Source organism: Harpia harpyja, chromosome 1 (assembly GCF_026419915.1).
Source record: "Harpia harpyja isolate bHarHar1 chromosome 1, bHarHar1 primary haplotype, whole genome shotgun sequence".
In the NCBI taxonomy this organism is placed as follows: Eukaryota; Metazoa; Chordata; class Aves; order Accipitriformes; family Accipitridae; genus Harpia; species Harpia harpyja.
The window spans coordinates 54,015,718-54,028,114 of record NC_068940.1 but is presented as its reverse complement, the minus strand read 5'-3'; the positions used below and the strand labels follow the sequence as shown (position 1 = coordinate 54,028,114).

Sequence of the window (12,397 nt, the reverse complement as noted above, 5' to 3'; positions counted from 1 at the left end):
GTACTGCATCCTCCTCTCTCCCTTTGCCACAGAGATTCCCTGCAACCTTCCCTTTCCCACCTCGCTGTTCCCACAGCCACGGGGCCACCGCAGCCCCAGCAGGTTTTCCTTTCTCTTCCTACTTTCCCAGAGAAGCCGACAAAGTTGGATGCTAACTCTTCTGTCCTTCTGCAGAACATGGAAGGTATTCCTTCCTGCCAGATGCGCAAGCCGTGCCGTTCCCTGTCCGCTGGCCCCTCCCTGGTGTCTCACCCTCTCTCTGTGTTTTTTTCCTCCAGGTGTTCTACTGATCTTGGCACTGACGGAAGAGCTGGTGTTTTCTGTTCAGGTACTGTCTCCCACTGTGTCCTCCTCTCAGGGCTTCCCGATGGACACTACCACTGTCACAGCCATGGGAACAACACCTCGCCACAAAGACCGCCACGTGGCAGAGCCCCTTCCCACCTCCGCTCACACCATTCCCCATCCCGTCAGCCTGGCGGAGAAAGCCCCTTCCACCGGGCAGAAGCAAGCGAGCGGCCCTCGCGTCGGCGAAAAGGAAACGTATCATTTATACAACCAGAGTGCTTTGTACTCGGGACAGACTCGCCCCAAGGGGAAAATATTCCAGGTTTTCAAAGGCAACTTCACAGAGTCCTCAGAGCCTTACCTAAAGACAACCCTGCACTCTCCCTTCCCTACCCTGAGGAGCCCTTTCACAGACCACACGTTTCAGTCCCAGACTGCAGCATCCAGCGATCCGAATGGCACAGGGCTGGCAAGAACTACACACTCAGACCCTTCTGCCCACCGCAACGCCTCGGGAAGCCTTAGAGAAGCAGAGCGAGGGGACGGGGCCAAGCTAGTGGTGCAGGAGGCAGATTTTGCCACCGCAACTGCTGGACCATCAACTGAACCTGAAGCGGTGTCGGTGCCTTTTAAACCCACCCGCTACGGCGTATGGGATATGCTGAGCAAAAACAACTCTTGGGTAACCTTGAATCTCAGTACAAATGTCCCTCTGTTTGCTGGCCCTGGATCTGCAACAGCAGCAGCGGGTCACTCGGTTCAGACCAGTTTCAACGTCAGCATCTCCTCCCCGGCAGCGGGAGACCCCGAGGGACCCGCTCCAACACAGCATGGCGTGGTGACTAACGCGACCTCGCTGGGCAGTGCTCTCTCCGCAGCGCCTGCCACGAGGTTGTCCAGCTCCGTTTCCACAGCTGGCTCCACCGCCACTGGGAACTTCCTAAACAGACTGGTTCCTGCCAGCACCTGGAAACCCGGGGTGCAAGGAAACATCTCCCATGTCACTGAAGGGGACAAACCCCAGCACAGAGCAACCATCTGTCTCAGCAAGATGGACATTGCCTGGATCATTCTGGCTATCAGCGTACCTATATCCTCATGTTGTAAGTTAATTGCCGCTTTATTTTGCTTTCTCTTTCCTTAAAATTCAGATTTCGGCCAGTGATTCAAGGACCAGGTAGAGAGCAAACAGAGGCAGGGCGGCTTGAGATGGGTGAGAAGCAATTGCTAGACAGAGATCACGTTCGCTGACCAAAGTGCTTAGCTTCAAAATGCAGGGCTAAAATGTTTATACTCAAAGCGTACTTGCCCTGTTGCTATTAGAAATCACTTAGTCTTTTGGGGCCCTCCATTTGAGGGCGTCACACAGGGCTGAACATCTCTAGAAGGTGAAGCAGCTTTACTTCAAGGCGTTTAAGCTGGTGACCAAACATTGTACAAGTCTTTAATCTAGGAACTGCTATATGTTGCCCTGGGATTGGATTTAAAAAGCCCACTGCTAACTCAAAGGATTAATGACACTTGTAATGACTAATACCTTAGGAAACAACAGTTTCCAGCACAATAAAATATTTCATTGCAGGCAGTTTGTGAACTATCAGATTTTAAAGTCTTATAACCAAAGTGCTGGTTTCCTCTATTTTAATTCCAACTTTGCAGCTGACGAGGGGGCAGGAAGAGTTTGAAATCCTGGCCTTTGGACACTGGGAGTCAGCCACCGGCAGGACCAGGGCAGGCTGGGTTCCCAGCGCTGGCTTAGGGTCTTGTCATTTGACTCAGTTACAAAAAACACATGAGAAATTGAGAAAGCTTGTGAGTGGATGCCGGGGTGTCCCCTGCTTAGCTGGGTTATATCAGCAAGGTGGGACAACGTATTCTCTGGGGTTTCACTGTTGGGGGGTGTGATTATGCTGATCTGTCTGAAGTGAAACAAAACCAAACATTTCCCAGCCTTTGCTGTCTGAGGAAGCATAAAAGGGTAGCAGCCAACAATATTGAGTATTATAGCTGTTATTTACAGCTACAAGCTGTACTGAGGACAAGGCTAGATGAGCTGACCGAGCCAGTCTCACACACAGCTTACTCCTGCCCAAAAGGACAGTTCTGCCCTCTCTGAGGCGCAGCCCCCTGATCCTGCCCCTCTCCTTCTGCCTGGGCCTGACCTGACACCTCCCTGAGACACTTTCAGATTGCTAAAGTGGCCAAAAAATACTCACTTTGCTCGTTGGTACTTTCTGTCCATCCAGCGAGCTGAACCAGGTCCCCGGAGGGTCAGATGAGCACAAGACCTGGAGCAGATGAGGCTGCAGGAATTCACACCTGGAGAGGGAGCAGCACTAAACCTTTCAGCAGCTGCAAATTATTGCATTGGCTCAGCATAGCCATTAGACTTGTACCTCTGGGACCATCGGTTCTGCTGTTGCCAATGTTGTGGTTAAAACCACAAGTGAGAACAAAACTTAAACCTAAAAGATGGAGAATCAAAATAAAGAGAAACCAAAGCAGAAGTGTGCATACATACTTCTGCGAGAGGTGGGATATAGCAAGGACATGATGAGAAGCAGCAATATTTGATGAGCAGTGCTTTGTCTGTCAATCAGTAGAAATAGAGGATCAAATAAATTCTTCCAAGCATTATGTTTTGGGCCGATATTCAGAAAGCAAGCTCATCTGGATAGAAAGTGTCCAAATACAAAACACAGAATATAATACCATACAACACAAGCACAGAAAGCACAACCAGTGTGTAAACTGGTGTATGTCTCTGCCTGCAGTGTGCCATATATGAGCTAATAACTAATGATAGTTGTTATTATTATTAATAATAATAATATGAAGAGTCTGTTGGCAGAACGTAGAACCCACTATTCATTTAATAGGTGTGTTTAAACTTTTCTTCTTAGCATGTGCCATAACAGTATGTGTTCGTACGACTGTGCCTATTCTGTTTCTTCTATTTGTAAGCTACATTTTTTAAAAAGGCAGATGTTATTTTGAGAATTATCTATACCAGCTCTAATACCACTGAGTGTTTAAATGATTCAAATATTTAAGAAGTCCTGCTTTCAGGTCCAGATTTCTGAGGATGGTCTTCAGTGGGACTCTCCTTTTAAAATCTGGGGATCCTTAGATGTATTTGAGAGTTGAAGTGAATGCTAGGCAGGCATTTAAATGGGATTTTTTTTTTTGATCTGGCTGAAGTGCCTAGGGAATTGCTTTCCTCCAGAAGTTATGCTGTTTAAACTATGCCATATTAGTGCTGTTGTACAGGCATAGGTTATTCCTATAGGAGAAGAAAAACAAGTTATAACAACCTAAAGCACTTTTACCCTGATGCACATGTATCAGTCGTGGCTCCTTTCTGTGCTGCACACCGGAGGGGCACTTAATTTCCTGACCCTCGGGCATCCATGTGTCTTCAGGCGCCGGTGTGCGGTGTGGGATGTACGGTGTGCGGTATGGGATGTATGGTGTGTGGTATGGGATGTAGGGTGTGCGGTATGGGATGTAGGGTGTGGGGTGTGCGAAGGGGACTGTCGCCACCTCCCGGGCACAGGTGCCTGCAGCTGGGGACAGAAGGCCCCACACTTGCATTTGCTCGTTACTTCTGGTCTAGAGGAGGCTGATGCTAAGAGACGGATGAAGAGTATGGCCGTTTGGATTTCATTTCAACTTCAAGGAGAGAAAATGTTTTCAGTGAGAGGGTCTCACAGCTGCTGTGGGCATGGACTGAGAAAACACTGTCCTGCTCCTGCTTTGGGATGCTGAAAGGTGGAGATATCTCAGATATCAAGACTCAGCCCCATGCTCTTAAATATCGGAGCTGCCTTAGGAGGGAGCAAGCCACGGAGAAAATCACTGAGGATTCCTATCATGGGAGGTTATTGCTGCCCCCGAGCTGCGGGCTGGCAGCTCTGTGCTCGGGCTGGCAGCTCTGTGCTCAGGCTGGCACCTTCAGGGCTGCTGGCCAGACCCACCGAGGGGCACAGCAAGCCCTGAGCTACTGCTGAGACATCTGTGAGAAAGGCTAAGGCCCTGCACCAGGGGCAGAGGCAGCCCCGAGGCAGGGAAGTTACCAACACACCCCATAAAGAAGTGGAAGGAGGTGAGGAGAGGCAACCAGAGCCTGTGGATGCTTGCAGAGCCGCAGGAATCTAATTAACTCCCCTCCCTTCTCCCTCTAATGAGGAGTGCCCCTGAGCCAGCTCGCTGACCTCCAGGCTGTTTCCAGAGCCCTTGCAGAGGCGCGCGGTGGCCAGCACATCCCTCCTCTGCCGGGAGCCCTTGTGCCTTTCCCCAGGCTCCCTCCCCTGCGCGAGGGGTGGCGAGGAGGCTGGAAAAGCCTGCCTTCCCAGGGGGCTTCTGGGCACAGCTTGTGCTGCCCGAAATCCTCGGAAGGGAAAACGCGCCAAAATGCTGCAGAGACGCGACTGTCCCTCTCCGACGCGAGGCCCCACGTGCTGCTCGCAGTCACACCTTTTATTGACAGTCACCTGTTAAACGAAAACCTGTGGGCATTCTAACTTCCATAGCAGGGGAGATGACCTGCTAGAGAGTGACCACAGGAGCCCTTGGCTCCTCATCCCCACTGGAAGAAGTGCCTGGGACGTTGCCCTTCTCGCAGAGGGAAGACCCTGCCGGGGCTCCTCGCTGGCCCGTCCCTGCTGTGGGGATTTGCAGCCAAGAGCAGGAAGCAGCAGAGGGTTTGTTCAGCATCGCTGTGCCCTGGCAGCTGAGCCCCGCCGAGGACCGGCAGGTCCCGCCGGCCATGCTGGTGGCACGGCTCAGTGGCTATAGCACTAGCCTGAAGACCTGGACCTCGGGAGCTCGCCTGCTGAAATAAGGGATGGGATTTAGCTCCCCGTCCTTACAGTACATATTTCTTTAAGGATGCATAGGTTTCTAAGTCCCACTGAAATCCCTTAAAATGCTAGCCAGAAAAGTAATGCTTTGAATAGGAATGCGCAAGCCACGTCTGCTGCATGAACCTGGGGAAATCATTTCACCTTTTGGTACCTCAGTTTCATGGTATAAATAACAGGGCTAATGTTGCTAACGCCATTTGAGGGCTGCAAAAATGAAGGATTCTGTATCATTGCGTTCCCAGAAAAGCAAAGTCATATGTAACACTGATATCAGTATTTTCTGCATGTCACAGTTTGAGTTGTTTTTGCAGTGTCCTTCAGGCAGTCTTGAACATTTTTGTGCACGTGCATTTGTACGTGTGTGGGTGCCTGTCTCTGCAATGCAGAACAAGACACAATATGAACTCATTTTAAAACCCACCGTCCCGGTCCTTGGGCTCCCAGTACTTACATCTCTGTAATTACAGAATGACACGATAAACCATTGAAGAACAGAAACTTGCAAATCAGATGTGCAGAAGTCAATTCATTCAGTCAGTTCTGCTGACATGGGAAAACGCGAGAGGAAGGCTGAGCCTCCGAACACAGGCGTCAGCAGAACTCAAAGAATATATGAAGAATTGCCTTGGACCTAACCCCACTTAGCTCACATTTCATGCACTGGGACGTGTTCCAAAATTATCGTTTCGCCCACTTTCTCCATCGCAAAACCTACGAACATTTGCTTCCCGGTCTGAAGCAAGAGAGATCGCAAGCCCTGAGTCTAATCCCCAGGTGTGAGCGCAGGCTGAGCTGGAGAAGAGCCTCCCATCTCCACATGTAAGCAGCTGTGGTCAGTAACCAAACCCATCATGATACCTGTATTACAGCTAAGGCCGTACTACTAGAGATGGCCACAGCAGATGAGGGAAATTGAAAGAAATACAGAAAAACCACTATTTTAGTCATTGAGGCAAGGGTTCTGCAGAAACTTGGTTTATATTATGATCTGCAGGCACAGGGAGAAGTAAATTAACATCCTTCGGTCTATCTCCTGACTTTTAAGTGCGTGCAACATTCAGGTCTGTTAACATTGTGTTTTATGTGGGAGCTGGAGAATGAGGGAAGGGGGTATGCAGCTATATAAGATTGGTAAAATATTTAAGTGAGTTAAAAGGAAAGACAGAAGACTATCAGGAAACTGCAGGGAGTCGGTATGATCTCATTACACTGCGTTTATGAGGCCGGTATTGGATATGGTGTGTAATCCTGATGGTTTATGTTTTAAAAAAAAGATTGGAAGATTAGAAAAGAGCCATGCGAATGATTTAAGAGCTGAGAAATGCAACATAACTCCACTCGTGTCATCATGTAGTCCAAGAAGAGGCTGAAGCCCACATATATGGGGGACATTTCTGATAGCGTAGTGGGGGCTTTTAATAAAAAAGGCAAAAGGAGATTGAGGAAGTGGCAGATAAAGCTGGAGGTTATTTAGACAATAAGGGGTGGGTATTTTCCTGTGAGATGTGCTGTACCTTAAACACAGCTTCTGGTTAAGTTAACAGTTGGAAGTCTCCTGGTGTCCAGGTGTTGAGCAGGTGAGAGTAGATGAGGTACACGTTCCCACCAGCCTAGAAACCTATAAATCTGTGAGAATCTCATTTCTCCCGTTTGTGGGATGTATTATGTCCTGTTTCTTGGGCAGGGGGACAGATAATGCAGACGTAATTTGCCTTAGGGCCAGAGAGAGGCCAGTGTCAGAGCCGGAGCTCGTCAGCAGCAGCTCTTAGCCCCTGAACGTGCAGGTTGACTTTTCTCCCTCCAGACTAGCAGCAGGTCAAAGGGTCAGGGTTAGAAATGCTTCTGAACTCCCTGTACCTCCAGTGTCCACAAAATTGCAGACTCCTGATATTTCCTAACTTGTGTCGTCACCTCTGTGCGGGGAGCTTCAGGCTGACACAGGGACAACACTGAAGTGTCCTTCTCGTGGCACTCGCTATTGACTTCAACGTGGAGCAGGCAAAAGGAAAAGTCAGTTCAGCTTTTCTGACTCCCAGAAAGCATCCCGGTGAATTCTTGAAAACCAGAGAAAAGTTAGTCCTTTTTCTGCCCAGAGGGTTGGCCAGCTCTGAAACATAGGTGGTACATGGCAGCACTGAACAGCAGCAGTTTCTCGTCCTTACGAGGACATCACATAATATACCAGGAAAGGTAAGCAGTGTATTGCAGCTACTGTTGTTGTTATTATTGCCATTTCTTCCTTCCAAACCATCTCTGCCCTCTATGTGTTTCACACACTTAATATGTCTTCGCTGGCCATCGGAACTGTCTGTCTGGAAAGAGTTTTTTCTGTAATACACATAATTCTAATCATGGGAGCAAATAGGTATCTAAGAATATCGGTAAAGCTGTACCCTGTTCCTAGTATTGTTCGGGAAGTGAGCGGTCCTATGTTAGCTACGTTAATTTCACTAAAGTATGCCCCAGAAGGGTAGTTAATACGAGATGAAGAGGGAATAGCCCCATTCCAACCCTGCTGTCCTCTCTCTCCCTCTTAAAACAGGTCTCCTCTACTTTGAATTGGGGCAACTTAGGTAGACAGCCTTCTGCTAAAGTATGTTATATTCCAGGAAGCTCAGGAACCTGTTTTCCACGGTCTTCCATCCAGTTGCTTGTGTGTGCACTAAGGTTGGAGGCCAGGAGTGTAATTAAGGGAGAAAGCATTATTGCTGTGCAGTGACCATATCGGCACATGGCAAGGCCATTTCCTGCTGGAAGAAGCAGAGATCTCTCTTAACTCGGTGTCACTGGCTTTCAGCCCCCCAAACCCAAATCCGATCCTTCTCTGTCAGCAGCCACAACATTTTATAAGCCGTAAAACCTCAGGCTTTCAAAATATGTGCACAGCGATAGAGTTGGCTTTATTGGGGCTCTCATATCCTCAGGCTCCTTCAAAAACTCTCTGTGCCTTAGGGAGCACTTGTTGCTGGAGTACCGAAAAGCTCCAAGGTCTGTTGGCTCTCGCCAGCAGTGGGGAGGAGGAAATGTAGGTCCTGCTTCACTTCCTAATCTTAAGGAGGCTGCAGGCTGGGCTGGGACACGGAGAGGGTAGCAGCGGAGTAGGGAGCAAAGATGCAGCCCTTCAGGAGGATGGGCATTTCCCCGGGCAGGGAGAGCAGTTCTGGTGGCCCCCACAGGTTGGGGGGGGGCACCCAGCAGGACGCAGCAGCAGGAGTCGGGCTGTCAGCAAATTAAGTTCTCAGTGATTGAAAGACTGAAGCAAAACAAGTCAAAGGTAATAGTAAGTTCAATGATGACCTGCTTTTCTGAAACATTCAGGAACAGCGCGGGAGATTCTTCCATTAGTTTCGGAAGAAGATTTATAGCAATAAGCTCACCTTTCACTTTGAATGAGACATAAACTGCCTGAACTCAAAGCCATTAATTTTTTTTTTCTTAGTAGCTTATTCTTTTGTTTTAAATAGAGCTCTAGCCATCCACTTTTGTATTGCCATTTTGTGTGAGTAGATGGGATAGGGAATTAGACCCACGGCATATGGGTAGCTGCAATGTTTGTCAAAACATACAAAGCAGCTTTGACCTCTCTGCAGTCTTTTCTTTCCTCTGGGCTATAATTCTAATAAGTAATTTTGGCTGTAGCTGAGAAAATAATATATTTTTCTGCTTCATGAATATTTTCTCTCTTCTTTTCTATCATGAGGGGTTTAGAAATAATGGAGTGAATTTACAACAGGGCATTCCCTATTTCACAGGTACAAATCAAAGTAAGTACATGTCCAGCTACCTGTCTGTATAAATCGGGTAGATTACAAGCACCACGGGTCAATTAATTCCACAGGTGTAAGATAAGCACACAGACCTTATGTGTTCCTCCTCTGAAGAAACCCTTGTATGTGCCTCGGGTTCTGCCTGAGCAAGGACCGGTGGGAGCAGTAAGTTCGTTACTCTGGGTTTGCCTGGCTTTCATAAAATTGCCAAGACTACCCATCTGAATTGCAACAGAGATGACTAAACCAAAAGCGATTCCAGAAAATAGCCCGCCTGCTGGGGGAGCGTTATCCTGGCATCACTGCGGTCAGGGGGGGTACCTGCGGCGTGAGACTGGACAGACAATTGTACCAACAAGCTTCACTTGCTGGTCCCTTCCTCTTGCCTATCTGCTCTACTTTAAGCTGAAATATTTCAGACTGCAGCAGCTTAAGCGTGCTCTGCAGATAAGAAAAAAAAGCCAGGCTCAGACACCACCAATGCCGAGGCAAGGGTGGGGAACGGATTGCGCTTATCAGTAGATCCCACATCCTGATACAGCTGATGGAGACAGGCAGGAGAGCCCCAGCTCTGGGGTTCGTGCTACCCTGGAAGCGTAAGCTACGTGAGACAGGGGCCGGAGGGGATCTCCACGCCACCTCACCGCTGTCTCATTCTGCTCAGGAGCCCATCCGTTCCCCTTGCTGGTCACTGATGTTTTGGGGCATGGTCACAAAGTACCCCAAATCCAAGTGATGAATGTGAGGCGACAGGGGCAGGGATCGGTGGCACTTCAGGGCAGAAGCTTTTGGTATTGAAGTCGTGCAACTACAGGCATTTCTGAATTTGGTATTTGAGCCTAGGGCAGGTGTCTCTCACTACCCATTTGCTAATGTGCTCACTGCTGCAGCGTATGAACATGCTGGAAGCAGAAAAGATCTGCGCAGAGGCATCCTTCGCAGTCCCTGGGGAGTGCCCTCTGTCCGAGAGGGTCTATAAATCCCCCCTTAGGTATTAAAATCCCATCAGTTACAACACCAAGGCTTTTCATTAGCCAGGCAGCCACATCTTGAAGATTATAAACTTGCATCAAAAAGAAAGTAAAAACTGCATATTCTGCCAAGGCCAAAGCCTCATCTGCTTGGCCCAGATTGACTTAATTGTGTGGGGTTTGTTAGGAGAGAGCTAGATCTGACTGAGAGTGAATCGTCTGAATGAAGGTCACCAGCCCTCTCCTTAAGTAACGTAAAGAACAAATCCATGGTACTGATGAGTCCTTATTGAAAGGAAATAACCAAATTTTTTATGTGTTTCTATTGACAGCAGTTCTGCTGACAGTCTGCTGCATGAGGAGGAAGAAAAAGACATCTAATCCAGAAAACAACCTGAGCTATTGGAATAATGCTATTACCATGGACTACTTCAACAGGCATGCTGTAGAGTTACCGAGGGAGATCCAGTCCCTGGAGACTTCAGAGGTACCTCACTTGCAGAACTAGTGTCTGAAAACTGTAACTGAAGCTGTGCTGGAAGAAGGGGAGAGGAAGTCATATTAGTTAAGCCTTGAAATCCCTGTGCACATTCAGGGAAACAGCTTTTTGAGAAGGACTCACCCCTACACATGTATAAGTTGGGATAAACATGTCAGCAAAACCGGATTGCCATCCTATTCCCAGCCATTGCAGATATGTTCCATATTGCTGTGTGGCCAGAGGAGTTAGCCACCTCTAGGTGAATTTGCTCCTGGGTTTCTCTTCCTTTTGAGCATACGGCCAATGTGTAGCCATACCATGACTGCTTAGGAGAGCTCTTTGGGCTGGCTTGTTACTGACAGTGGGTCCTTCTAATCTGTCCGTTGTGCGTGTCGCACACAGCGTCAGATAAGGGCGGGGTGGGGGGGGTAGCGGGAGTTAATAATGCAAAGAAATTTTGTGCATTTATGTCTTGGGAGCCACCTATAGCTTCTCAAATACCAGTTCCGGGGGTGAGTGTTCCCAGTATATGAGCAATCAGAACATTAATATATGAGAGTGTGTAGTGATGGTTGGCAGACTCATCAGCCTTTACTTAAGGGATCTGACTGGTTCCGTGGGATTATTCATATATGGGCAGGTGATCCTACTGATAGAAATGTATTCCCTGGCCTCAGAGATAGAGAAGAATAATTTAGTTTAGTTCAAACGTGTTTAAAACCTAGAAGCGGTGGAGAGTTTGGGTTTATGCTAAAGCGGTTTTCCAATCCGCTAGCTGACTAACTCATCTCATTAAATAAAAAAAGAAGTGTTTAGAAAGGAACCTCTGAGATGTGATTAGACAAGCACTCATAGTTGCTTCCTTAACCCCACTTTGCTGGCAATCAGGTTGCTCAAGCTAAGGCAGGACCTGGTCTAGACTTACCAAGAATCAAATGCTAGGCCTATTCACATCTAGGATGGTCTCCAAAAGCTGTTATCTGAGTCATTTTAAACCTGATCAGAACATGACTGAACTGGGGCATGCTCAGGTAGCTTGGAACCATGTATGTCATTTTCTGACCTTAAAAAGCAGCTGAAAATGCATCTTTGAGGAGTCAAGCCCAGCTGATAGACAGGAAACTGTTGCAATGCATCATGGAAGTGAAAAAAAAAAAAAGTGAAACTCAAATTCTGCTAAGGGACCTAAAGTTTGGTGCATCTGACTTCTGGGTCCCCAGACTGGGGAGGAATCAGCCTCACTGCCAGAGGAGCTCTTCACTCACAGCTTCTACTGCCTGAAGAAAGGTAAAACCGGCTCACCGAACTTAGCTCACCGGGACCCGGAGCCCCCCAAATTCAGGCACTTTTGGAGGATTGGGAGAAGCGATAAAAATAGCAGTCCATTCCTCACATGCATTCGCAGAGGGCAGCGGAGTGCCCTGGGTGCTTATGGAGGGTGAGGGGTGTGAAGTGCTCACCCTGCTTCTCTGTCTTTCTCCTAGGATCACCTCTCCGAGCCGCGCTCCCCTGCCAACGGCGACTACCGCGACAGCGGGATGGTCCTCGTGAACCCCTTCTGTCAAGAAACACTATTTGTAGGGCACGAGCAAGTCTCTGAAATATGACCCCACAGCTGCCCCCGTGTTGCAGTTTCATCTCTACTGTCTCCAAATTACAAATAAATATATATATATTATAAATATAACCTTTGTGTAACCCTGAATTACAAGAAATGTTTTCAGCTTTTCTTTTCTCCCTCAGAATTGTCAGCCCCTTTTTTTATAAGTGTGGTAAAACTTTACAGAACAAACTGTGGCTTTATAAAATAAAAGTATTTCTAAGCAAAACACCTGTCAGATGGACTGGTTTCCTCATTGTCATTTACAATCTGCTGCCAGATATACTTGGTCTGGAAGAATGTTGGGTAAGGCTGGTTTGGGGGCAGGTAGCCTGTGTTGAGTACAGCATCCTGCATCCTACATGACATCAGCCTGGCCATGAGCATTCCTGCTCGGTGACCGTCCCTTCTCCTGCTGTGAAATG

At 48.1% G+C, this 12,397-nt stretch overlaps 1 protein-coding gene across 7 annotated transcripts in view; it reads left to right on the top strand.

Moving 5' to 3' along the window:
- Positions 1–12,190, top strand: part of TMEM108 (transmembrane protein 108) — a 175,731-nt gene extending 163,541 nt beyond the window's left edge. For 6 of the 7 annotated variants that reach the window (XM_052794987.1, XM_052795012.1, XM_052795004.1 and 3 more), the window contains 3 exons: positions 279–1,391; positions 10,224–10,378; positions 11,857–12,190. In XM_052794987.1, the coding sequence (XP_052650947.1) occupies positions 279–1,391; positions 10,224–10,378; positions 11,857–11,979 (1,391 nt within the window). In that variant the 3' untranslated portion in view covers positions 11,980–12,190. The remainder of the gene's footprint in view (positions 1–278; positions 1,392–10,223; positions 10,379–11,856) is intronic. The other variant, XM_052795033.1, reaches the window with a different exon arrangement.
- The last annotated feature ends 207 nt before the right edge of the window (positions 12,191–12,397 follow it).